At 34.8% G+C, this 25766-nt stretch overlaps 1 protein-coding gene across 1 annotated transcript in view; it reads left to right on the top strand.

Annotated features, from left to right (window-relative positions):
* Positions 1 to 25766, top strand: part of Slc44a5 (solute carrier family 44 member 5) — a 104648-nt gene that overhangs the window by 63996 nt on the left and 14886 nt on the right. The window contains exons 4-11 of the mRNA XM_071618608.1: positions 484 to 568; positions 7717 to 7842; positions 8919 to 8979; positions 12819 to 12942; positions 14258 to 14341; positions 16978 to 17090; positions 21180 to 21311; positions 23833 to 23932. Of these exons, the coding sequence (XP_071474709.1) occupies positions 484 to 568; positions 7717 to 7842; positions 8919 to 8979; positions 12819 to 12942; positions 14258 to 14341; positions 16978 to 17090; positions 21180 to 21311; positions 23833 to 23932 (825 nt within the window). The remainder of the gene's footprint in view (positions 1 to 483; positions 569 to 7716; positions 7843 to 8918; positions 8980 to 12818; positions 12943 to 14257; positions 14342 to 16977; positions 17091 to 21179; positions 21312 to 23832; positions 23933 to 25766) is intronic.

Here is a 25766-nt window from a genome sequence, read left to right as displayed (position 1 = left end):
TAAAGGCACAAAAAATAACTAAAGAAATATGGTTCCAATATTTAGATAAAATAATTTTTCCCTGAATATAATTTGTCAAGTCTCTTTTTACAAAATTGAAATCAAATCATATTTTAATACTCTTTAGTAAGCTGCTTCTTAAAATTAATGTTTTGTGAATTTTTCCATTCATTATGTCCTTCAACATTAATTTCAATGGCAATGTAATATTCCTCTTAATGAAGGTACAGTTTTAGATCTAACCAATCCTTTGCTGATGGACAATTTAATCATTTCAATGTTTTACAATTACAAAAAAAATTGCTTCAATTATTAGGTAACTTAAAGGGGAGTTTGAAAGTACATTTCAATTGTCTAGAGAAAATTAAGCCAATTTTAAAAGGTCACATGTTAAAAGTATTGGGATCTGAAATGTTATGGAACATTCCCATGGTTACTAAAAAGATTATTTTATGTTGCTTTCTTTCTTTTTTTTTTTAACAGGAACAAGACCATTTTGTTTTACTTTAACCTGTTAAGATGTGCCAAGCCTTCCATTCTGTTTGGCCTACAGTGCCCTACCACACAGGTAAGGGAAAAGATGAGACTGGAGGTGTTATAAATTCTGAGCATTTTTGGATGAGATAATTCAGAGATTTCATTTGAGTTCTGTGTAAGTGTGGTGGGAAAACATAAGTAAGATCTCATGTTTGTTCATAGAAAACCAAAACTAAACGGAGATTTAAAATTTAGACTCACTAAGGAATCCTAATGATTATCTTATCCAACCACCTACTTTTACAAATAAAGTGGATATATTTTTCTCATGACCATTGTCATATTAGGAAGAGAAGGCTAGCTTCTGTAACTAACTAGTTTTTCAGTGACTTAACACCATAATGTTCTCCTTTGACCACATAAGAGCACAAGGCAGGTGTCTGTGGTCAGTGGACTACTCTCCTCCAAACTCCTGCTGTCCAATGACTTTGCCATCCTTTAAGTCCTCTTTATCACCTGTATCCAGCTGCCAGAAGGAGATAGTAAGAATGAATAAAGCACCCCTACTCTTGTTTTTCACTTTTTCTTTTTTAACGGGGATTAAACCTAGAGGGGCTTAAATGCTGAGCCACACACCCAGCCCATTTTATTTATTTATTTTGAGACAAAATCTCATTAAGTTGCATAGGACCTTGTTGAGGCTGGCTTTGAACTTGCAATCCTCCTGACTCAGTCTCCTGAACAGCTGGGATTACAGATGTGTGCCACCATGCCCCCTTAACAACCCCATTCTAAGAAGCCATGGATCAGAAGAGTTACACATTGCAATTTTACTCATATGCCATAGAGATAAATTAGGTATGGTCATCCCTAGATGCAAGGAGGAAGGAATCAAGCAATGGTAGTTCAGAAATGAACTTGTTCCATGGAACAAGAGTCACAAACCTCAATGGACAGTTGATTGTGTCTTCCATAGTCTACTCCTCTGGCTCCCAGAATACCCTTCTTCTTCTGAAAGAAGAATCCGGAGTCCCATGTGCTTTCATTACTTAAAGTCCTGGCATTCCAGGTGCTATGGGTGATGGATGGTTCTCTCCATCAGATCTTGACACTAAATGTACAATGGGGAATGTGTAGGAAAATTAGAATATAAACTCCCATTCAGAAAGGGAGAAGTGATAAACACACAATAGTCCCTGGTGCAAGATGATGGGAAGCAGTCCTTTCTCTGACCTGAATTATGCTCCATGAGAGGCTCTTCCTCATCCATTCCTTATACGGTCTTTTGCTGAGCCACCTCGGAGGCTATTTCCTGTCCATTAGCTCCATGCCCCACCCTTGCTGAGCACCGGAGACAAAGCCCTCCAGACAGTCATATAGCTTTGAAGCTCAACTTCTGTTGTGTATGTTTAGTGCCTCAAAGAATATTTCGACAGATGCAGGCTTTTCTAAGCTAGCTTATAATTTATTTGGAATTTCATCAATCTCAAAGCTTAGTAGACTTCTGACAGATGTGCTTTTTCTTGCTTCCATGTACCAGTAATAGTACCCAAAGATCTTTCCTAGAGCTAGTTTATAGATCCACTTTCTTTGCTTACTCATTTCCCTTAAAGATTTTTGAAATTTTATTTCTGCCACTTAGGATGTTGGTATCTTAGTTCTGTGACCACCTCTATTTAAGCCCCCAAGTTCAAGGTCAAATATTTGACCTTGTCAGTAACAATAATCACCACTCTTTACAATCTCAATTTCAAGCATCCTACTGTCTGGTCCTCTCAATTTATAATATTCCCAATTTAGTGATTCTTCTTCCTCACTGGGAAGTACAAACCACTGATCCTTACCCCCCTTCAAAGTGTGCCTCATTTCCCTGATTTTTCATCTCCCTCTCTACCTGACTTAGATTCCTGCATACCTTATTAAAAGTTGCAACTTTATACATACTCTCAACTCCTTTGCCCTCTCTCACTTCAATGTAGTAAATCTCATTTCTGGTTAAATGTGATTTTCTGCCTATTCCTATGCATGTTCTTGGAAAAGAGCACAACAATCCTTTAAATTTAGGACCTAACCTCAAGTGGGTATTTACTGCTGTTCCACAACCCTGCTCTAGACCCCTGTCTGTTCATTAGCTTGCTTCCCTAGAAAACAATTTTATACCTTTCTCTTTTACCTCCAACCTCAAAACCTTCCCAGCCTCCATGCCTGATTTTGCTTCCTGCTTTGATGAGAAAGTACATTCAGGAGACAGTTTGAAAGAGTTCTGCTCTGACCTCCACTTGCCTATGTGCCTTCATTCATATCATATACTCATCCTTCCTTTTCTTCTCTGTGGGAGAAACTGCCTGTGCTTCTTGTGACAGTCCCTCCTTTTGTGCATGAGATCTCATCCTGTCTCACATCCTGGATTATATAATTTCAGAAATATCCTATTTTTATTCATTATCATTTTTCCTTCTCTACTAAATCATTCCCCATCAATATCCAACCATGTTGCTCTTCCTTACATCTTAAAATAATCTTTTTGATCACATATACCTTCTTAGCTACTGCTCCACATCTCTGTGCCTCTTTTTTTTTTTTTTTCAAAAGATGGTCTATATTCGGGGATCTAAATCCTTTTCTTTCAGTCTCATCCAGGGTTTTATCCCTACTTCAATTCCTAATTTGAAAATTATACCTATTGATATACCTATTATTAGACCAAAAGTCATTTCTCAATCCACATTTACTTGATCTGGTAGAAGTGTTTAATCTCTCTTCAGTACAATACCATCTTCATTTTATTTGGGGGGCACAGATTCTTCTGTATTTTCTCTCAGCTCTGTGGTTGTTTCCTATCAGTCTCCTGTACTGTTTTCTCTTCATCTTTCCGACATCTCCTAAACATTGGAGTTTCTTTCCTTACCAAACTTCCTCTTCTAATTTTGCATTTACTCTTGGTGATCTCATCTAGTATCATGGAATTAACACCACCTTCTAGGCTTCCCTTTCTAATTTGTATCTGAAAAAAAAATCTGCTTTATATTCAACCACCTGTGTAGTGTCTTTACAGGTATAGTTGACAAATTTTTAAGTGTCTAAAACTGAATTACTAATCTCTGACTTCATCCCTAAATTTCTCCCCTACCCCCAAAAGTCTTTTCTCTTTCAATTAACATTAGTACCGAATTCCATGGAATCATCCTTGATACCTCTCTCACATACCCATGCTTGAACTGTCTGTTAATTCCTTTGGTCATCCTTCTGAATCTACTCTGGACAAAACTACTTGCCACCACCTCTTCCCTTTCTCAGGGAACCATCATCTCTTTTCTAAAATCAGTTCAGTGATCTCCCGAGTGGTCTTTCTGACTCTGTCCTTGTGTGGACCTGCTCTTCTATAGTCTCTTTCCAAACCAGCAACCAATGTGAACTGTTCAAATGAAAGTAAGATGATGTCTCTTCTTTGCCTAAATGCTCCAATAAATTTTATGTATCCTTTTTGGTCTGACCAATTCTCTGAGCACACATCTCTGATACTCCTTTTGCTCGCCACACTCAGGTCACACTGACCATCTGTTGTTCTTTAAAGGACCCAGAAAGCTTCTGCCTCTGAGCCTTTGATTTTACCATTTTCATTCCCTCCCATCCTCTTCCTCCAGACTCTAAGGCTTGATTCATGTCAAATGTTACAAATGCAAAGCAAATGTTACTTTCTTAGAAAGACCTACCTATTTAAGATTGGAATCTCACCCAGCCATCCTTTCCCATCTAGCCTCTTTTCTATCCTTTTTTCCCATAGCATTTAGTCCTATCTTATAACAAACATTTGCTTATTTTTTATTTGTTATACATCTCTCCCTACCAGAAGGCAAACTGCTTGAGAGCAAAGTTCTCATTTGTTTTGTTCGCTTCTGACTCCCCAATTCCTGGAACAGTCTCAGCATAGGTGACAAGTCAATATTTATGGAATGAATAAATTAATAAATGAGTGAATTAATATCTTCCTACTTTCAGTTAAAGACTTTTCTACCACATTATACAAATCTGTCACTAATATGAGAAAACAAAAAGTAGTACACATTATGCTTATTTATTATTTTTCATAAACTATTTACTAAATCATCTTTTCTTCATAACAAATATAGTGTTTTAATCTCCAATGCAATGCACCCTCCCAATGACCACATTCTAATTTATTTAGAGTGTTTAGCATATATTAATTGGAGATATAAAAATAGGGGCAAAGAACTACACTTGAAGTGCCCTTTGTGGTATACAGAGAATCAGAATTGAGTCAGGATATGTTTTAGATGCTGATAATGCAGCCCTGCACTTAGTTTGCCAGGCCGTGGTACTGATCTGAGCCATATTTTTATGCATTAAGTTTTTGATAACTGCCAGCGTGGTCCAGACATGTGCCACAGGCATTTAAAGGACAGACTGAGATCAATTAGGATACCCAACCTCAATGTGACCTTCATTTTTGGCTAATTATATGTTGATTGCTACTAATCAGCACCCTATTTGAAGTGAACAAATTGGTCTGATAGAAGAAAGAGTAAAGAGCAGTTGCTGTGTTGGTTTTTTTTAAGAGCTCATTTGTGTCTGGAATGAAATCTGATGTGATTCTCTTTAACAAACCACATTTTACCATTTTAATTACTTTCTTTTCTGTGTTGCATTCACAGCACTTTTATGTGTAGTACACATGGTGTGTGTATTTGTAAGAGCCGAAATTGTCATGATCCCAACTCAGTAGTTCCTACCATCATTTAAAGCCTACGAAAGCATTAGCTTTTTAAATGCTCACTTTTATAAATCCACTGAAATGCATCCAACAGGGGAACTAGTTCAGTTATCTTTCAACATCTTTTAAGTAAATAATCAAGCCTGGGAAATATCTCCTAATATGTTAATTTATTCAGATTAACTGCAATCAGAGTGAACTTTTGATATTTGCATTGATGATAACCTTAATCTTCTTCCAAAAAATGTGGACAGGTTGGATGGTGTGAACACACCTATATAGTTCTTCAGCTTTTTTAGAAGGGTACCTGTGACATCTCTAATATTTTCTCCAGAAGTGTGTTAGTCAGTTTTCCATTGCTGTGAAAAAAAAAAAAAAAAACAAGAAAAACAAATTAAAGGAAGAAAGGTTTATTTTGACTTATGGTTTCACAGGTTTCAGTTCATAGACACTTGGGTCTGTTGATTCTGGGCCTGTGGTGAGGCAGACCATCAGGGCAGGGAGGACATAGCATAGCAAAGTTGCTCACCTCATGGCAGCCAGGAAGGGTGAGAGAGAGAAAAGCAGGTGAGGGGTCAGGAATGAGATAGAGTCCCCCAGAACATACCCCCAATGATCCACTCCCTTCAAGTAGAATCCTACCTCCTATAATTTCTACAACATCCCATAACCCATTCAGTTATGAATCCATCAATGGATTAATCTATTGGTGACACTAGAGTGCTGATGATCCAATTATTTCTCAAAAGCCCCACCTCTGAATATCACTGCACTGGGTACCAAGCCAACACATGAGCCTTTGGGGGACATTCTACATCCAAACTATAAGAAGAGGTATATAAGTGCGCGCGCGTGTGTGTGTGTGTGTGTGTGTGTGTGACAGAGGTGGGGGGGAGAGGGAGAGAGACTATGAAAGAGAAAATATATATGGAGGTGTGAGTGTGGAGGAATGGGCTGTTTACCTTGTCAAAACTTCTAGAAGGTATTAGATTGCTGCTGTAACAAGACGATGTTCACTTGAGATTTGAGGAGTCCACTTAGTTAGCCTAGTAACAGCTGTGAAGTCAGCACTAAATACCCTTGTGTATAGCAGAAACATGACCCAAAAGAAGGAAGAAAGATGTCAGCTCAGCAGCAGTATTTTTGCCTAACTGCCTATAGGGGTCAGCCCATGAGAATAATTACCAAAGTACAATGTGGAGATGGTGCAAGTCAGGGCAAAGGAGGAGTTCACAAGAAGAAACTGAATTAGTAGAGATGTTTAATGGTTGACTGTAGCTCAGATGGCTTACTATGATCTTTCTTTCTTTTTTTAATTATAAACAAAAGCAAAACCAACAGTAATTCTTTCTTTTTGTGGAATTACTAATTGAATTGCAGTCACTTCCTGGTGGCTCCATGAATGAGTGATTTGGTTTGGCACTGATAGTACCCCAAGTTCATTAATATAAAATGATTACATGAACGACCTCTCTGCCCATGTCTACATGGTGTTGGGAAAAGACTATAATAATGATTGATTGTGGCAAGTAGCCCTAAATAATTGTTCATTTCTTATGGGATAAAACTCTGATTATGTTTTGATAATTCACTGTCACTAATTATTGTAATGGCATAAGTTATCAACATTCAGAACATTTTGAACTACCATCTTATTCATATTTAGAAAAGGACACAAGATTCTCACTCTGCATATGCATAAAGTATACAGCAAAATTAATCTTGATTTTATACTCTTAGCTCTAATTCATAAAATCATTTTTAAAGTTTTATTTAAAAATCCATCATTTCTAGGCATAAAGTGGTGCATTCCTGTAATCCCAGCAATTTAAAAGTCTAAAGTTGGAGGATTGCAAGTTTGAGGCCAACCTCTGAAATTTAGCAAAATCCTATCTCAAAAAAATTCTGTAAAGGCTTGGGAATGTAGCTCCATGGGAGAGCACCCCTGAGTTGTATCCTAGTATTGAAAAAAAAAGGCCATCATCATCTTATAGTAATGGTCACATAAATATACACATGTGATAAATTTTACAGAACTACATCCCCATGCAGACACACACAAATGAGTGAATATAAAACTAGTGCAATCTAAATAAGTTTAGTGGACTGTAACAATATAAATTTCTTCATTGTAATATTTTGTTATATGTATGTAAACTCTTACCATTAGGGGGGAAACAAGTAAAGAGTATGTGGAATCTATTCCTTAAAACTACCTATGAATCTATATTTATCTTAAAATCAAAAGCTAACAATAAGCCCATCACTGTATAGTACCTGATTGTTTTAACATAGCATCAACATTGGAGAGGAAGGAGTAGAGCTTGATAACTCTGTATTTGGAATTTAATTTTTTTACAATAAGACTAGAAATTGGTTTACATCCTTCTGATAGAAAACAGTGCTTTGCTCTTTATTCTGGTGGACAATTCACAAGTCTCACCTTATGGATACTTCCTGATTTATTCTCATTTCAGTTGCCATCATTATTTTCCTATTCTTCATAGATCTGTGTCTCCAAGTGCCCAGAAAAATTTTTAACCTACGTGGAAATACAAATTTCGTACAAAGGAAATAATAGTAATTGGTTATACTACAGTCAATTCTGCCAGCCTACTGCTGAACCTGAAAAGGTATGTGTGTTTAAGGTTACAACTAGAGAAGAATTTAACTTTTGTCTCAGTCTCAAGTGTAATATGATCATCTGTTACTGGACAAGCCCCTACATCTAAGAAATGATTACTAAAGGCACCATTCCATTAAAACACAAATGCATATGTATACTCATGAACACACACCCCATTTATAGAGTATTATTGTGCAGACTTGGAGTGTTAAGACAGGCTGTTAAGTCTGGTAAGTTATCTTCAACTTTTTTCTGGCACCAGCAAATTCTCTACCTGGATGGAAATTTTTGCTGTGAAGAGTTAGGATTTAATGTAATTTGCAATCACCATTTCATTTATGTGTGATGGAGCCCCATAGTAACTTAAAAATACAAATTTTACTTCCAAGACTAGTTTGATAAATACTCATTAAATGACAATAAAAGAAACCTATCTAGGTTTGAGATTTATAAGGGATTTCTAAAGCCTAATTATGTTAAATAATATTAGTGACTTTTGGGCTGGAGATGTGGCTCAAGCGGTAGCGCGCTCGCCTGGCATGCGTGTGGCCCGGGTTTGATCCTCAGCACCACATACAAACAAAGATGTTGTGTCCGCCGAAAACTAAAAAATAAATATTAAAAAAAATTATCTCTCTCTCTCTGTCTCTCTCACTCTTTCTAAAAAAAAAATATATATATATATATATATATATATATATATATATATATATATATATATATATTAGTGACTTTTACAGTAGAGAAGATGCTCTTTTTCGGGGTGTGGGAGTGGTGGTGTGATGTATTAGACACCCGGACATAGCTAAAACAAAGACACACACCCTCACAGGTGTGCTTTGGTTTTAGAGGGTCTGGTTGTATTACTGTTGATTTGATTGAACCATGGTTAGGGCATTTAAAAGAGCTTGTCAAACAATAATTTATGTGTGATGATCTTATAGTTATTATTATTGGGAGGAAGTAATTTGGAACAATGAGATTTATGGAGTTACATTTGGAAGGAATAAAACTTTTATATGGAGAATAAAAGTAGTCCTCACATGACTTCTGACAACTTAATTCACTCTTCCTTTGTTTCAGCCCATCTCAGAAATCTTATTGGATGATGACTGCCCCGCAGCAATTTTTCCAAGCAAACCTTGTAAGTATCAATAATTTTACCTTGGAAACATAGATTCTACCAAGAAGTAATTTAATTAAGTTTCCATGTTTCACAGTTGATGAAATTAAGATCAGGAATGTTCCTATGTCTGGCCCAGGGTCCCAGAGTTCATTAAGAAGTCTGAGGTAAAGCCCATCCTTCTGACTCTAGCCAGAGGTGTTTCATTGGCGCTCTGGGCTGTGGGGTGTTGCTACATAAACACATGGAAAAGATTGAAAATTGACTTTTAAAAGCCAATCTGATTGATTATGTGGAATTCTACAAGCATGCATACCCATAACACACATACCTGGATTCAACCAGAAAGTTTGTTCAGAATTGCCTTGGGGAGGGAGCAAGGCAGATACTTGTCTTTATGATTTTATATTAGAAATATTTATGTCTCCTGAATGAGTCTACATTTTATTTCTTTAAAGTTTTAATCTTTACTTAAAGTGATACTCTGTTTAGGGAAAAATAACCACTTATTTTCCTTTCTTAAAGATATAATCCTAGCTACCAAAAAATAAAAATTTACAGATGTCTATTACAGTGTTTATTCAAAGTAATCAGAAAAAAGAGGGGGGACAAACATTAAAATATCCAAGTACAAGAGAAATTTTAAATAAATCATGATGCATTCATTAAAAGAAATGTTAGAATTATTAAATATAAATATTACAATAACATGAACATATATGCTATGATGTGAAAAATGCAAATTATTATATACACTTTAGTGACAAGCATGAACAAAAAAATGAAGAAAATCTGTTCAAAGAAAAAGATCAGAAAGAAATACACCAAATATTAAAGGGTTGTTTGGGGTGGCAAAAGTATGGGCATTTTTCTCTTTTTCTTTTTTTTTTTTTTTTGTATTTATGCACTTCTCAACAATTAGTATATACAGCTTTTAAAATAGGTGAAACTTTTCATGCACCCAGAGGACCACACTGAAGATCTCCTTGCAGGGGGTAACGCACTAGCAGTCAGAACTGTGGTGGTGGGAGTCCAGCAGGACAAACATTTGCCAAGCTTCTTTTCAAACCAAGCATGGATTGAAAAGAGTGCAGTCAAAACTCTAACCTAAGGAGGCAAATGCTTCCAGAAGAATCTCAAGGGGGTTGTAAGGCAAGCAACAGTGGTAGCTGTGGGATCAGGCTCTAAAAGAAAAGTGGAGAGATTCAGCCAGTTAGCATGAAAGTTGGAGATAGAGTGTTTCTCTTAGAATAGGGATGCACTGCAGTCCTTCTAAATGGTGAGGTTTATTTCTTATTTGAGATGGTGACATTCCTGGAAAGTAGGTAAACTGAATTAAATCACTGTCAAAATAATATCATGTGAAGCTCCCATTCCACTAAAGTTCTGAGATCTTTCATCATGTAAATAATTTTCATATCTCTTTTTATAATTTAATCATCAAAACATAAAATAACAGAAGAAAGGTAATAGTCATCAGCTTAAGCAGAAAGTCAAGTACACTGAAGAAGCTTCCACCAAGCACATGTCTTTATTGCTCTGTGACTTTTCTCTGGGTTACTAAAGACCCTGAAGCAAAGATGAAGGTCCTGCAAGCAACCTCCCTCACCAAGATGCCCTAAGCAACAGCTGTCTGTAGCCAAGAACAGTGTTAAAAATGTTATGAAAATAAATCATTGGTCATGTAAGATACAGTATATGAGACACATCCCTGCCCTTACAAGTAGCATTAGATTAAATTTCAGAATATAAAATGTACATCGGGGATACAAAATGAGTAAGGCACAGCCTCTCACAGCCTAGTGAGGGAGAGATTAAAAAAACATTGCAATCAACTTGTACTCCTCTTAACAGCAGATCAAGCGTAGGACTTGTATTAGTCAGGGTTCTCTAGAGGAACAGGACCAAAAAGAAAGTATAATTATAGAAAGGGAACTTATTAGGTTGGCTAACACGACCAGGAGCTGGATAGTCCACAGCGGCCATCTGCAGGCTGGAGAGCTGGCAGAACCAGTAGCTGCACAGTCCAAGATGCTGAAGCCCCAGAACAAGAGGGATCACCGGTGCTAACCTAGTATGAGACTCTCCATAGTCTGGAGAATCCCTGGCAGAGTTCTATATGAAGAGTGAAGAAACCAGAGTCCGGAAACCTAAGAGGATCCAACAACCTCTTGGGGCTGCTTCCTTGTTCTTCCAATTTTTATTCCATACAAGCCATCATCCTATTGGACAGTGCTTCCCATGCTTGGAGAGGGTCTCCATTTCAGTTGGCTGACCCACATGCCAATCATTCCTAAACACACCCTCACTGTCACACCCATAAGCCTCTTAATCCTTGCAATATCTTAATCCAATGAAGTTGATGATTCAAATTAACCATTCCAGGACTCAATGGGATACTATGCCACTAATAAAGTTTACCCATTAAAGATTTTATAAAAGGAAATAAATACTATTAAGAGAAAGAAACAGGGCTGGGGTTGTGGCTCAGTGACAGAGCACCTGCCTGGCAATGTGTGAGGCACTGGGTTTGCTTCTCAGCACTGCATATAAATAAATGAATAAAATAAAGGTTCCTCAACGTCTAAAAAATTTTTTAAAGGAGAAAGAAACAAGGATGGGAACACTCATATGTAGGGAGTAGAAAAGGATAGAATGCACCAAAAGAAGGATAGTGTAGGAGAGACGTGCTCCATGTAAACAAGAAAAGAGCTTCACAAAGGCGGCGGTGTCTACCATGTCAAAGGCTCAGAAAAGTTAGCTCATTCAAATATTGGCCAAGTTCTACTAGTGCCAGGCACTACTCTGGGTAACAAGTCTAGTGGGATGAGGTCATGGGGGTCTCTGGGAGGACAATTTCCATGGCAGGGCAGAAATCTGATTGGACTGAGAGCAAGTGAAGCAGCTGAGTGAAGAGCAAGAGAAAAAATAGGAATGGTACTGGAAGAATCAGCCATATTATAAGAGCTAAAGAAGTTGGAGGTGGGTGAAAAAGAGAGCCAGGAAAGTCAGGAAAGGCTTTATGGTAACATATTTCTTTCTCTGAACTGAGTGCTTTAATATTTTATTTTAAGCCATGTATGCAAATTGGCAATGCTTCTTAAAAATTGTGAAAACGATCCATTTTTGATTCCTCTTAACTCTTCATTTAAAACTGGTCTTAAAATAGTTTAATAGATAATGTAAAGAAGAAAGGATTCTATTTAATCAAATTAAGAATATAGGAGATCAAACAGCAATTTAATACTCAGAAGTTATACTAGTCTACAAAATGTGAACTTCTTTGGATAGCTTCAGAATTTCCGTTTCTACTCCCTCCAAATACTGTGTAAATAAAAAATCTGGAAGGGAGAAAAATTATTAAGAATTCACAAACAAAATTTCTGTTCTTTTACTAGTCTATATAATTCAATTCTTATTTCCCAAGGAATTATTCACTAATCTCCAGTTTTCATAACTTCATTCAAGGAATATCCAAGATTTTTTTTAAAATAGCAAGCCTATTCTCATTTAGTCATACAAATGAATGCAACTTTTCTATTAAAGTGATATGTACCAGTGTTATGTATCTTATTTGTGGCAATTTGGTGAATACACTAAGTAAAAAATAATATTTACCATGTATAAAATTGCCAAAAGATTTAGAACATAGCTTCAGATTGTGATCATATTTGCTTTCTATTTCAGCTTTAGAACTACCAGAAAATCTTCAAATTATCAAGTAAAAAGCAATTAGCTATCTATATTGAGCCATTTAAATACCTAGTAAGAATTTGATTATAAATAATAAAGTTTAAGAAAGAAGGACATCATGACAGAAATAGAAAAATGATTACCATAATTTTAATTTACTTTTACAGTTCTCCAGAGGTGTTTGCCTGACTTCTCAACCAAAAATGGCTCTTTAACGGTAGGAAATAAGATGCTGTATGAAGATGGAAGTGGAAAAACAAGAAATGTACTAGAACTCAGGGAGGCTTCAAAGTATGTTTGTTACATTTCCATTTTCAATGTTGATGCATCCTGTTGTTGTATCCAATATTAAAGCTCCTGTAAGGTTAGGGGTTTTAGGAAAAGAATTGTTATTGTGAAATATACATATACATGTCACTTTAGATTGGAGAACTTGATATGTGTTCATTAAGAAAGGCATGTAGATAAAAGGAGAAAACAGAATGAATTAGAACAATGATGTTTTTCAAAATGGTCAAATCTTTCATTGTGAATAGGGGTAGAAATGTGACATAAGGAAATGTATTGGCACTATATCAAGTTTCTACACGCTAACTATAATGCAGTAAATTAACTGTTTCTTTTGACTACACACATAATTATATTTCCCTGGATACACATATTCACACACTTCAATGTGTGTAAAACATAACATGTACAGAGTGTCATTGCATACCTCAGTTGTAAAATTAATCCTGAAAACTTGAGGTATTCTAAAATTGTTATTTCTCTTTCTTGAAAGACATTAGCAAGTAGTATAAAGGCATGATAGTACAGCTCCTGCATTTTTAGAATAGCAACATAGGTGAATTTCAGAAAGAGTTATGTGAAAGAACTCATAAAATAATAATAGAAGTATGATTTCATTGATATTAAATGAAAAAAGAAGCAGAACTAAATTAAATTTCCCCCATTAATTGATAATAAAAGTGTTAAATGAAAAAAACAACTGGAAAATTATTATCACAAGAGTCAGAGTAGTGGTGACTTCGGGGAAAGAGGGAGGCATTACAATTGGGTCACATGGAAAGGGCCGACAGTGTTGTATTATAAGAGTGTATTCACCTTGATTATTAACCAGATTGGACTCTAAGGATTTGTGCACTTTTAGGGGTGTGCTCCATCATGCCTTACTGCTACAGTGCTGTCAGATGATACGAAGGAGAACTAAAGATGATATTCATTCTTGACTCTATGAATTTTATAAATTACAAACTGATCTTATTTAAATTTATTTCTTACAGTGAGGTTTCTGTAGTATTGATGGCATATATACTCAATATATATATTGGATACACTAGAGAAGAATCTGTGCATTGTTCTCAAAAGCCATGTTCTCTGTGTGTGCAGCTGTGGCCTCTTTGGCAAGCTTATCCACCTTTGAAGTTTTCCCAACTTTGCAGGTTTACTAAAATGGTATTTCATGTGGCTAGAAAAAGAGTCACTGCTGATATGTGGTTTCTAAAAACATGTTTTGAACAGCAACTTGAAAAATCCCTTTTATCATAAAAACATTTCTGTTTAACATTGACCAAAAAATTATTAATTTTTCCTTCTTTGAATTCAGTGCTGTCAGTAAACTCCTTGATGCAAGGGCAATTGGATCAAAAGTGTTTGAGGACTACGCAGTGACGTGGTATTGGATCCTCCTGTAAGTGTAGACACATAGATGCTTCTTCTCCAGCCCCTTTCTGATTTCTTTTATAGACTGATTCTTCAAATTCCTTATTCTACAAGGTTGACTTAGATCTTTTAGTACCATTTTTTTCCAGTAGGGTGAAATGGGGTAAAGAAATATTCCCACTGTTAGCGGAAAGTTATAAAAATATAAATTTTACATTCTACACTGCTCATTCAAGCACTCAGCTGCAGCAGTACCTGTAGGACTTCTATGTCTATGATACTTGTGTGCTGCTCATCATGGTATAGTGTGTGTGGTGTTATTTCTCTGGTTATTTTTTCTCATTTGTCCCTACCTTGACCTCCAAAGTATTATTCTTATTTTTTCTAACATTTCCTTTCCACATAATAATTATCATCCTCATCATCAGAGGCATTGTAATTTATGAGAAGCTGAAAAAACATATGGAAGAGGGGATTTTTAATTTTCAAGTTTAAGATTTATATTCCAGAAATGATTGGTTCACTAAGTTTCTCAGTGTCATCTCCATCCTTGTTCCTTAATTAACCACATATTTTTAATATGTCAAATAATGTGCCTATCCCCAGACCATTCAACACATTTTTCCCCTTTTGTTTCTTTCCTGCCATATTCTTGTCTGAGTCCTGAATAGCTCCACGTCATTCTTTAAAACCAGTTTTAGTGTCACTTGTGAAACCTTTCTTATCTTCCCTAGGTCAATTAATTGTTTTAATTGTTCCCCTCTATTTTCCTCACACCCATTTTGAGTGCACATGCAAGCACACATGCATTCCTTGACATACAAGTATCCACTTTTCTTCTACAAAGCACCTACCACTAGGTATTTTATCTACCTGGCTTTTTTCCTCTGATGAACTGTCTACTCTTTATAATGGTAATCATACCCAACTTATGTTTAGTTTTCTATCTCCTCACAACAGTTCTTGGAATGCGGTAGATTCACAAAATATGTGGGCTTGCCAAACAGTTATAAAAATACTTGGGGAGGGGGGGACAAGATAGGTACAATATATTTAAGTGTATGGGGCTTGATAAAGTTAAAATTGTATTAAATATTACTGAGTAATTTTAGAGCTATAATACTACAGTATTTTGTGAGATTTGCTCATTTCAATGCTTTGTCTTCAACAATTCCAATAATAATTTTCAGTGTGTTACGATACATCTCCATAGCAGACGTTGTAGTTTATGCTATCAATACTTGAACTGGTTTCCCTGCTGTCAGACTCTACTGTCACTTTCTGTGTTTTTTATTCATTTGGCTTTTCTACTCTCATCTAAACAAGTGTACATTACCATAGACTCTCAGTCCACCTCACCTAGACACACACTGAAACTCTGTGTACCTGGGTACCGCTCTTAACCACTATGAAATCAGCACCTGCCTTTACTTTCAGTTTTTCTGCTGCTCTCATCTGTTTAATTAATAAACAGCCAAAGTAGTAATAGGCTGAGACTTAGTTTATTTTGTTAGAATTTTTATGAAAGAATTTAAAACACATAAAAAGTAGCTTTCTCACCACCCCCTGGTCTTTTTTTGATTGTTCCCCTTGGACTATGCTATAGAATAATCCTTCAATTGTATTGAATATTTAAGCACCTATGATTCTAAGAGGGAATGTCTTTTGAAATTAAACACAGACTGCAATGTGTTTATCTGAAAAGGCAATCTTGATGCTGTGCTGTGCTCTATTCAGCAACAGTAATTATTAAGATTTTTTTTAATTTAACATTTGAGACCATGAATTGGACCAATGTACCAGGGTTTTTCTGTTGCTATGATTGAAAACTTGCAGATAGCACCAGAGATGTCAGTTCTAAATGAAAGAGTCAGCCAGCTTACAATCTTAATGAATTCCCTTTGAGGAATTACCCCAGGGACTCCTTTATAATCTGAACCCAGATTCTAATAGAAGCCTCTCCAATAGCTCAGTCAAACTCAAGGAAGAAATTAAAATAGAAAATAGTCCTTCATGATAAGGCTACATGGCCTAGGAGATGCTGAAGACTTACCAGTGGCCCACAATTCACAGGGGACTTGGGATAGCTGTCTGGTGATGTCAAGGCACAACAAATTATTCAAGATAATTATGTTATAGTGATAACAACCACAAAATTATGAGCTCAGGAACTAGGTAGTCAGTTATATTTCTTGTCTTTCTAGTTCAAGTCTATTCTAGACATCCATGTTGTAGAAGTTTTCCATTAATCACCAGGTAGAGAGAGTAGCACAATCCACCATGCATATATTTTGTAATTTACCACCTAGGAAAGTAGTTGTGAAGCGAAAAAAAAAATAGGACATAACAACTGTGGCAGACAGGTCAAATTGTAGGTTGGAGGAATTGTATTTTTCCTAGACTGATGATTGATACTGTGCTTTGGTTTATCTTGACATGCAAAGATGCTCATATATAAAGTCCCTAATTTTCCTATATGAGCATCTTTGTGCCTAGGTAAACCGAGGTTGCTTATACTTTTTATCATTATAAATGTTTCTTTAGTCAGGTAAAATAAAATATTCTAAGCATTATTTTGAATAGAAATGGGTCTTGTATTGATATTTTTATTATGTTATTTGCAGCACATTGACTGCCATGTTTATTGTGGGTTTTTCCCTCTAGAGGCCTATGTACTGCCATGATCCTTAGTTGGACATTTCTGATACTCCTCAAATTCATAGCTGGATTCCTCTTCTGGATATTTGCATTTGGTGTACTTGGAATTGTAGGATATGGTATGTATCAAACCTCTTAAAATTACCAAACATCAGAATAATGTTTTCTTTTTTCATTTGCCATTGTCAATCACCAGAAAGCATTTACTTGCTTTTGATTTGATTATTTCCTCCCCACAAATAGTGACATTTAAAATAATTATTAACCTTTAATATATTGTCTTTGTAACTTCTATTTAAAAGTCTTGTTTTTTGTTGTTGTTGTTGATACTTGGAGCTCTAAATAACCCCTGCTCTTTGCTGGAGGAGAATCTAGGCATGTGATTCAAGCATTCTGTTATTGTCACCAAGAATGAAAGGGCAATAAAGCCTGCTATTGACTTCACTGACTTGTCTTAAGCAGCAAAAGAAATCTGAGATTGGCTATGCTACAACTTTGACAATGGAAAAAAAGAGAAAGACAGTCAATATATACAAAGTGCCTATGAAGCAATCAATTTCAATTCTCTACTGATTCCTTAGATAGTGCTTACACAGCAAATAATCATGTAGCAATTAAGCTTAAAGCTACTTATGGTGAGGAAATGTCCAATTAGATTGGAAATTATAAGTAAATAAGACTGAATGCAGCTGACCTCTGCTACTGGATTTCTACATATAATGGGCAACCATTTCCTACTGAATAGCCAGTTTACAAGGACATAAAACAATGTGGATGTGTCATAGGAGCAAGGGGGAAAAAAAAAAAGCAGACAACTTGTGTTCGAGGGCCCATGTGCAGCAAGGGAACAATTCTCACTGAGAACAAGTTAAGGGAAACACAGGAGTCTCCATAACTCTGGATCATGAACATGAATTTAGAATTTGGGGAAAAAAAAAAAAGAAGAAGAAAGAAACCCCAGATGCATGTCATATTAACAGTGTGATCCTCTGCTAGTACATAGTCTCTCTAATTCATAGTTTATTCAACAATATAAGAAATAACTGTGAACACAAAATACAGTAATATAAATAATATATATATACAGTACTTAGAAATCTGGTAGCATATAGCAAATTTGTTTGGTAAAGACTATCTGTTCTTGTTGTCACTGTTGTTATTGTAAGGCAGAAATGTTATTGAGGGAAGAGTACTTGAAGTCCAGAGATCCTAACTTTTTAAAAAATCTACTTTTGGGTTCAGTATAGACTACAGTGAGACAAAAGTAGATCAGTGAGACCAGTAAGGTGGCATTTGCAGCAATCCATGTACTATGTGGGAAGCTCAGACCAAGACGCTAGCAATGGAGGTAGTCTTAATGGTTAACCAAGTTGTTTCCTGATGGATTGAAATACAGTTGTGATTTTTAAAAAGTGAGTGGAAGAAGAAAAATGAATCCACAAAAAGATATGAGATACAAGAAAGGATAGTGAGCAAAGAAAATAAATTGATAAACATATAGGTAAAGCAGCAAAGACTTTGCCTATTTAAGATGATAGTAATGTCCAATTTAAAATGTACAGAACTAAAATATTGAGCAATAACCAGGAAGTGTTTATTGAGTAAAAACCCGAAAATAATTAAGATCAGAGCCAAAATCAGTGAAATTGAGAATAAGAAAACAATACACAGGATCAATGCAACAAAGATCTTTGTATTTGAAAAGGTAAATAAGATTGACAAATCTTTAGCCAAACTAACAAAGAGAAAAAGAAGACTCATATCAACAAGATGAAAAAGGAAATATCACACAGACCCTTCTGAAATCCAGAGGATTATCAGAATCTATTTTGAAAATTCATAGTCCAATAAACTAGAAAATCTGGAAGATGTTGACAAAATTCTAGAAACATATGACCTGCCCAAATTGAATTTAGAAGATATAGGAAATCTAAACAGAGCAATGTCAAATTACAAAATAGAAAGAGCAATTTAAAGTCTTTAAAAAAAAAAAGCCCAGGACCTATTGGATTCTCAGCTGAGTTCTACCAGAACTTTACAGAAGATCTAAAAGAACTAATACCATTCTTTCTTAAATAATTCCATGAAATTGAAAAGGGGGGGAAATATACCCATATACATTTTATAAAACCAGTATAAACCTGATACCAAAACCAGACAAAGACACATCAAGGAAAGAAAACTATAGACCAATATCCCTAATGAACATAGATAAAAACTTCTCAATAAGATGTTAGTAAACTATTCAAAAACATCAAAAAGATAATACTGCATGATCAAATGGGTTTCATTCCAGGGATGCAAGTTTCATTCAACATATCCAAATCAATAGATGTAATTCACTACTTAAATAAAATTAAGGACAAAAATTATATGATCATTTCAATAGATGTAGAAAAGACCTTTGATAAAATTCAACACCCATTCATGTTACAAAAAAATGGAGAAGCCAGGGATTGAAGAAACTTACCTCAACATAGTAAAGGCTATTCATGACAAACCCAAAGCCAAAATCATACTAAATAGAGAAAAACAAAAAGCATTTCCTTTAAAATCAGGAAAAAGACAAGACTGTGCACTCTCACCACTCCTATTCAATATAGTCCTTGAAACATTAATCAGAGTGATCAGGCAAGGAAAGGAAATCAAAAGGATATGACTAGGAAAAGGAAAAGTCAAATGAGCGGTCATTGCTGATGATATGATTCTATATTGAGAAAATCCAAACCCTCCACCAGAGGGTGGACAACAAATAAATGTAAAGGTGTTCAACATTGTTAGCCTTTAGAGAAATGCAAGACAAAACTACACTGAGATTTCATCTCACTCCAGTCAGAATGGCAACCAACAAGAATACAAACAATAACAGATGCTGGAGAGGCTGGAGAGAAAAAGAAAAACTTTATACTATTGGTAGGATTGTGAATTAGTACCACCACAGAAATCAGTATGGAGGTTCTTGAAAAGACTAGGAATGGAACCTCCATGTAACTTAGCTCTATCTAAGGATAAATACTCCTCAGTATTTATCCTAAAGAATTAAAGTCAGTATACTATAGCATGCATACCCATGTCTATAGCAGCACAGTTCACAGTAGCCAAATTATGGAATCAGCCTAGATGTCCATCAACGGATGATTAGATAAAGAAAATGTGGTACATAGACACAATAGAGTTTCAGCTTTTGCAGGAAGATGGATAGAACTTGAGAACATTATGTTAAGCAAAATAAGCCAAGTTCAGAAAGACAAGGGTCATATGTTTTCTCTTATGTGTGAAAGTTAGGAAAAAGGAAAAGAAAGGTAGGCAGGAGAGAATCTCATGAAAATTGAAAGGAAATCAGTAGAGGAAAGCAATCAGGCAATGGAAGGAAGAGAAAGAAAGTGGAAATACCTGGGAATAGTATTGGCCAAATTGTTATACTGTGTGCATGTATGAATATGTAATGATAAATCCCACCATTGTGTATAATTATAATGCACCAATAAAAATATGAGGAAAATACAGATATACAAGATGGAACTCTGTTATTTACAAAGTTACACAAAAGAAAATACAATATTTGAAAGTGTAAAGATGGGTAAAAAAAATACTAGCAATCATTAAACAGAAGAAAGCTTTAGAAACTATAATAGTATCAGATGATACTTTTAAATAAAATACCTTATTAAGGAGAAAAAGAATTAAATTAACTAAAATAATATCAATTCTAAACTTTTGTTCTTGTCTTAAGATAGCCTCAAGGCTGGGATATGACTCAGTGGTTAAGCACCCTGGGTTCAATCTCCAGTATAAAAAAAAAAGTCTTGAAATTCCTAATTTATAAGGATAAATAAGTTAATAAATAATAAATTGGTATTGAGTGTTGAATTGGGTTGAATCTCTCTCCCAGAGAGATTTCAACACATTTCCTTACTGAACAAATATGCCATATTTATTTAACCAGTTCCTATTGATAGACATTAAGGTTGTTAGTAACCAAAAATACATTTAAAGTCAGAGTTATCCACATAAAAACTGAAAACCTGTCAAATACAGAAGCAATTTAGACTTTTAGATCCAAATAAAATATTTACCATGTAAATATGAATCTTACCTTTGTAGAAATGACCATACTGACTAGTTTCACATAGTTATTTGTGATTAGCATATGGCTTCTAATTCAGAAAATAACATTTTACATTAGTATGTGTTTCTTTCTTTTCAAGGAATATGGTACTGTTACCAGGAATACAACAATCTTCAGCACCACCCAAATTCTACACTGACTATATATGACATCGGGATTGAGACAAACATAAGCATGTACTTTAAATTGAAACAGACATGGTTCTCATTTTGTGAGTGGATTTTAAAAACTAATTTTGTTATCATAATAATGAAAAGATATCTCTTCATATAAGGAAAGCATGGGTTGGTGTAAACTGTTAAATACATTTCCCACTAATGGAATTACAGGTAAATGTCTGCAAGCTATAGCAAATGGAAAAGTCATTGAGGAGAATTTATTGTATGATCTAAGAAAATATTACTTTAAAAGGATCTCAAGTCATTTGCCTTCAACTTAAAATGGTTGGGTTTTGGGTGTTTATGGACAGTAACCTGATATCTAAGAAAGATGTTCAAAAAGAAATAAAAGGTTGATCTTTCAAACTTGTTTAAGTAAAAAGAAAATAAGAAACTTTTTCTCATAACAAGACATTTGAACTATTGTAGGAATTTGAGCAATAAGTAACTGAAAACAAATGTAAATTTTAAAATGTTTGTTCAGATTATTGAATTAGTTAAGGGTAATATTAGTTTTTAAAGCAAAATTTCCAAGATGACTTTAATCTTATATTCATAGAATGGTTTTATTATAATATTCCTTGCACTTCAGAGATTCATGTTCTTTAATCAAGATTTTAATTATCTCTAATTACATGTTGCTCAAAAAAAAATTTCCTTTTTATATTGCTCATTTTGCTCTTTACCATGTTCAGGGAGGTCTGATAAGGAGTCCAGAAAGAACCTCAGAAGGGGAAACATACAGTGACAAGTCCCTGTGGCTTCATAATTGATCAGATATTAATTGATTACTTTCTCTGTGTTTGGCAAAATTCTAAGTACCAGAGAAAAAAGCATACATGTGAAATTATGAAGAAAACACTAAAAATAAGCATTTACAAATAAAAAATAATTTTACGAGTCCTTGATCATGTTGGAAGATAGTTCTATTCCTCTCTGCTATTAACTTCATGACCCTGGGTAGTTTTCTTATGCCCCAGGTTCTAATCTTCTGTTAAATTATAGAGTTATAATATCAGTTCTATAGGATATCAAATATGTTTATATTACTTACTCTTATTCAGACATAAGAGGGCAACATAGTACATAAATTCAAAAGACATTTAAATTTCTCTAAGGTAACCATTTTGATATTTCACTTTCTTATTATAAGTTTAATATACAATGTTCCTTAATGCAATTTCAATATGTCATTTCCTTAGGTTTATCAGAAGATAACAGTTTTAGCATAAAGTAGCTATATTCCACAATTTAAGAATGAAATTAGTGTTTTAAGAGAATAAAATGTGCATGAAAGTATAAATACATAGCTTCACTAAAAGAAGATGTTGAAGCAAGATGATACTTACATAAGCTCCTCCTGCAGCTCCAAGTTAACTCATTTTACTTACTTGGACATCTTAACTGATGTGTGATATGATATCAGAATGTGTTATCATAATAGAATGAATAATGAGCTGTCCATCACTGAATGTGCTCAAGCATGAATAGAACACCTAGCAAGGAGATTATAGTAAGGATTCCTTCCTGGGTAGGCTTTTAAGTTTCTATAAAGTTTCTTTTATACTTTTCGGTCTATTATTAGTAATACTATATTTTCTTGATTTTATGATCCATACCTTTCTACGTTTAACATTTCTGAAATCAGAATGCATATTAAAATTATTACTTTCCCTAAAATTTTGTTGCTAAATATTCATCTCAGAATTGAGGACATGATAATTGAGATTATGTAAAATTAAGTTTTAAAAAACCTAATTTAGCTAGCTAAAGAGAAAAAACTGAAACAAGCTCTAGGGGTGGAGGAGGGGGCTATTTATTATAAAAATATAGAAGTAGCTCATCAAACTCAAAAAAGGAGCTGGATGTTCAAATTTAATTGCATCAAGAAAAGAAAAAGTCCCAAAGAACTCAAATTTCCCTCTCTTTATTCTTTTTCTTTACACACATACATGTTATTCTTTCTTTGTGATTCACTTTTTTCACATAAAGATAGATTTGACACAGTTCACTAAATTTGTATTACCCTCAGTTCAAGAGGCTTATAAACTTCAGGACTAAACTAAGTTCCCTTAGTTTTGATTCTAAGATGTTTATTGGCCAAGTTTGCTTGTATTTACACTCCAGTTCCATCAAAAGTGGTGGCTCTGGTGGGTGGAGTCACAAAATAAAAATGTAGTAGCCAAGAGACTGCCCTGACAGCAAGGATAGTTGAGAGACATTGGAACAAGGTGAACAGCCTAAAAAGTTCTTCTGTCATAGTTTCTTACCATGGAAGGAAACCCTTCCTTCTTAATTGCCTATTTCTCAATTTCTACAAGAGGTGTGAAATGTTTTCATGGATAAAATGAAGCCTTTTCAATTGATATGTTTAAACTCTAGCTAAAGGTGTTAGTCTGAATTTCTTAGTATATCATGCAGGTGTTAAAACTGACTCAGAAGGTTGGTATTTTGGAAAGGCAGCACGTTTAAATTATAAAGTGTCAGAAATGACAGAAATAATCTTAAAGCACAGGTCTAACTTTTGCGGAGGAAGTTTGTTTTTGTATTGATTATTTTTTCCCCTGTTCTAAGTGATAATACTCATCATCATTGAAGTGATTGTCATCATCTTGCTGATCGCCTTCAGGAGACGAATCCGTGTCGCCATTGTTCTGCTGAAGGAAGGGAGCAAGTAAGGCTCTTACTATAGAAACTCAGTCAGTCAGTGAAGTCAGCCACTGCTAGTTGCACTCCCCACACAGTTTTCCCACTAAGAAGACTCCTTAAAGAAAACTATTTTCCATCCAGGAGGACTCTTACTAGAAAATTCACCACTAACAATCCCTTTTTGTTTTTTATTTCTATTTTTTTTTTGTGGTACTGAAGATTGACTCGAGGGACACTTACCCCTGAGTCACACCCCTAGCTCATTGTTATTTTTTTTTTAAATTTTGAGTGAGGGTTTCTCTAAATTGCCAAGGCTGATCTCAAACTCAAGATCCTCCTGGTTCAGTTTTCCTAGTAGCTGGGATTATAGGTGTGCACCACCACACCCAGCTAACAAATCCTCAGTTATTACAGGGTAAATAGGATACAATCTGTCTTGTCCATGTATCAATTTTTTTTGAGCACCAAGTGTATATTAGAAGAATAAAAGGTTGAAGTGAGCAACGAAGTTCTATATAAGAGCTATATTACAGGTTATATTATATCCTTACTGTGTCATATATTAACATTAATAGTTGAGATGTTTTATAGAACTTAAATCACCATGATTCTATAATTCAGTTATATGCTATTATCATTTATATATGATTGACAACATTTTCTAATGGAACAATTCTAGCAGCACCAGACTACTCATTCTGTAAGGCTCATGATTCAGGAACACAGAGCCATTTTTATTTTAAAATATTATAAAATAAACACTAAATCTTTCATAAAATTCATGCTGGGAGGTAATAACACCTATAGTTTATAAACTATTCCAAAAGGTCACTTGAGGATAGCATTTACTCTAAACTTTTGAATAATGCATGGAAGAAACAAGGAGAACATTCCTATAAAGCCAATAGCACACTCTTTACTTAGGACGATGGAAACTAAGTTGTTAAGGACCAAGAACTAAAATTATTTTTAATCATCTTTAAGGACTATTGTAACCAAACTGCCACATTATTATAATAATAATAGTGCCACCTGAAACCAGTGGTTTAAATAGTCAACAAGCAGTTTGTTAAACTCTCTCTCTTTTTCCCACAATAACTGTTGCCCTATCATTATCCACTGAACACCACTGATTTGCTGGGTTTATTTCTTAAAATAGTATGTTACTGTGCAGTTCAAGGTAACATGCCCCACTTGTTATGACCCTAAGTGTGTGTGTGTGTGTGTGTGTGTATTGAAGGGCTAATACTACTGTAACAAGTTGATAGCTTACTCAAGGGAAAATAAAGACTGGAATGAATGCATATGCAAATTCAAAGTAAAATTAAGGATACACAGTAGTTCACTTGAAATCAGTGTATCAAGAAAAGAGAGAACAACATAGCTTAAATAGTGAAGGAAAGGTAACAAATGCCAAAGAACTGAGACAGGTCAAAGCATCTGCAGCAGTAGGATTCCCATCATATTTTTAAATGGTACATCAAACTGTGTTCTGTCATATACTGAAATGGTCATTTGTAAGTAGTAGTTAGAAACAGCCCAGCTAGAATGATGAACATTTTACAAACCATATCCTATGAGGAAATCAAAGAAATGATTATCCAGGAGAAAAAAAATGGATATGGAGTTACTTGAAGGGTTGCTATGGCAAAAAATGGTGGTAATTGACCATGAACATTTCTTCCTGGAAATAAGTTGCAAATAGTTAGAAAATGCAGAATTTCCTAATACTTTGTCAGGAAAATGGAATGAATGGTATCATGTAAAAGTAAGTTCCCAACACTCAATGTTTGTAAATGAATTCATTTGAATATAACAGAAGGGTTTTTTTTTGTTGTTGTTATTATGACTGTTTTTGG

This window comes from Marmota flaviventris, chromosome 10 (assembly GCF_047511675.1).
Source record: "Marmota flaviventris isolate mMarFla1 chromosome 10, mMarFla1.hap1, whole genome shotgun sequence".
NCBI lineage: Eukaryota > Metazoa > Chordata > Mammalia > Rodentia > Sciuridae > Marmota > Marmota flaviventris.
Note: the sequence above shows the minus strand (reverse complement) of the source record. Positions and strands in the feature narration are given on the sequence as shown.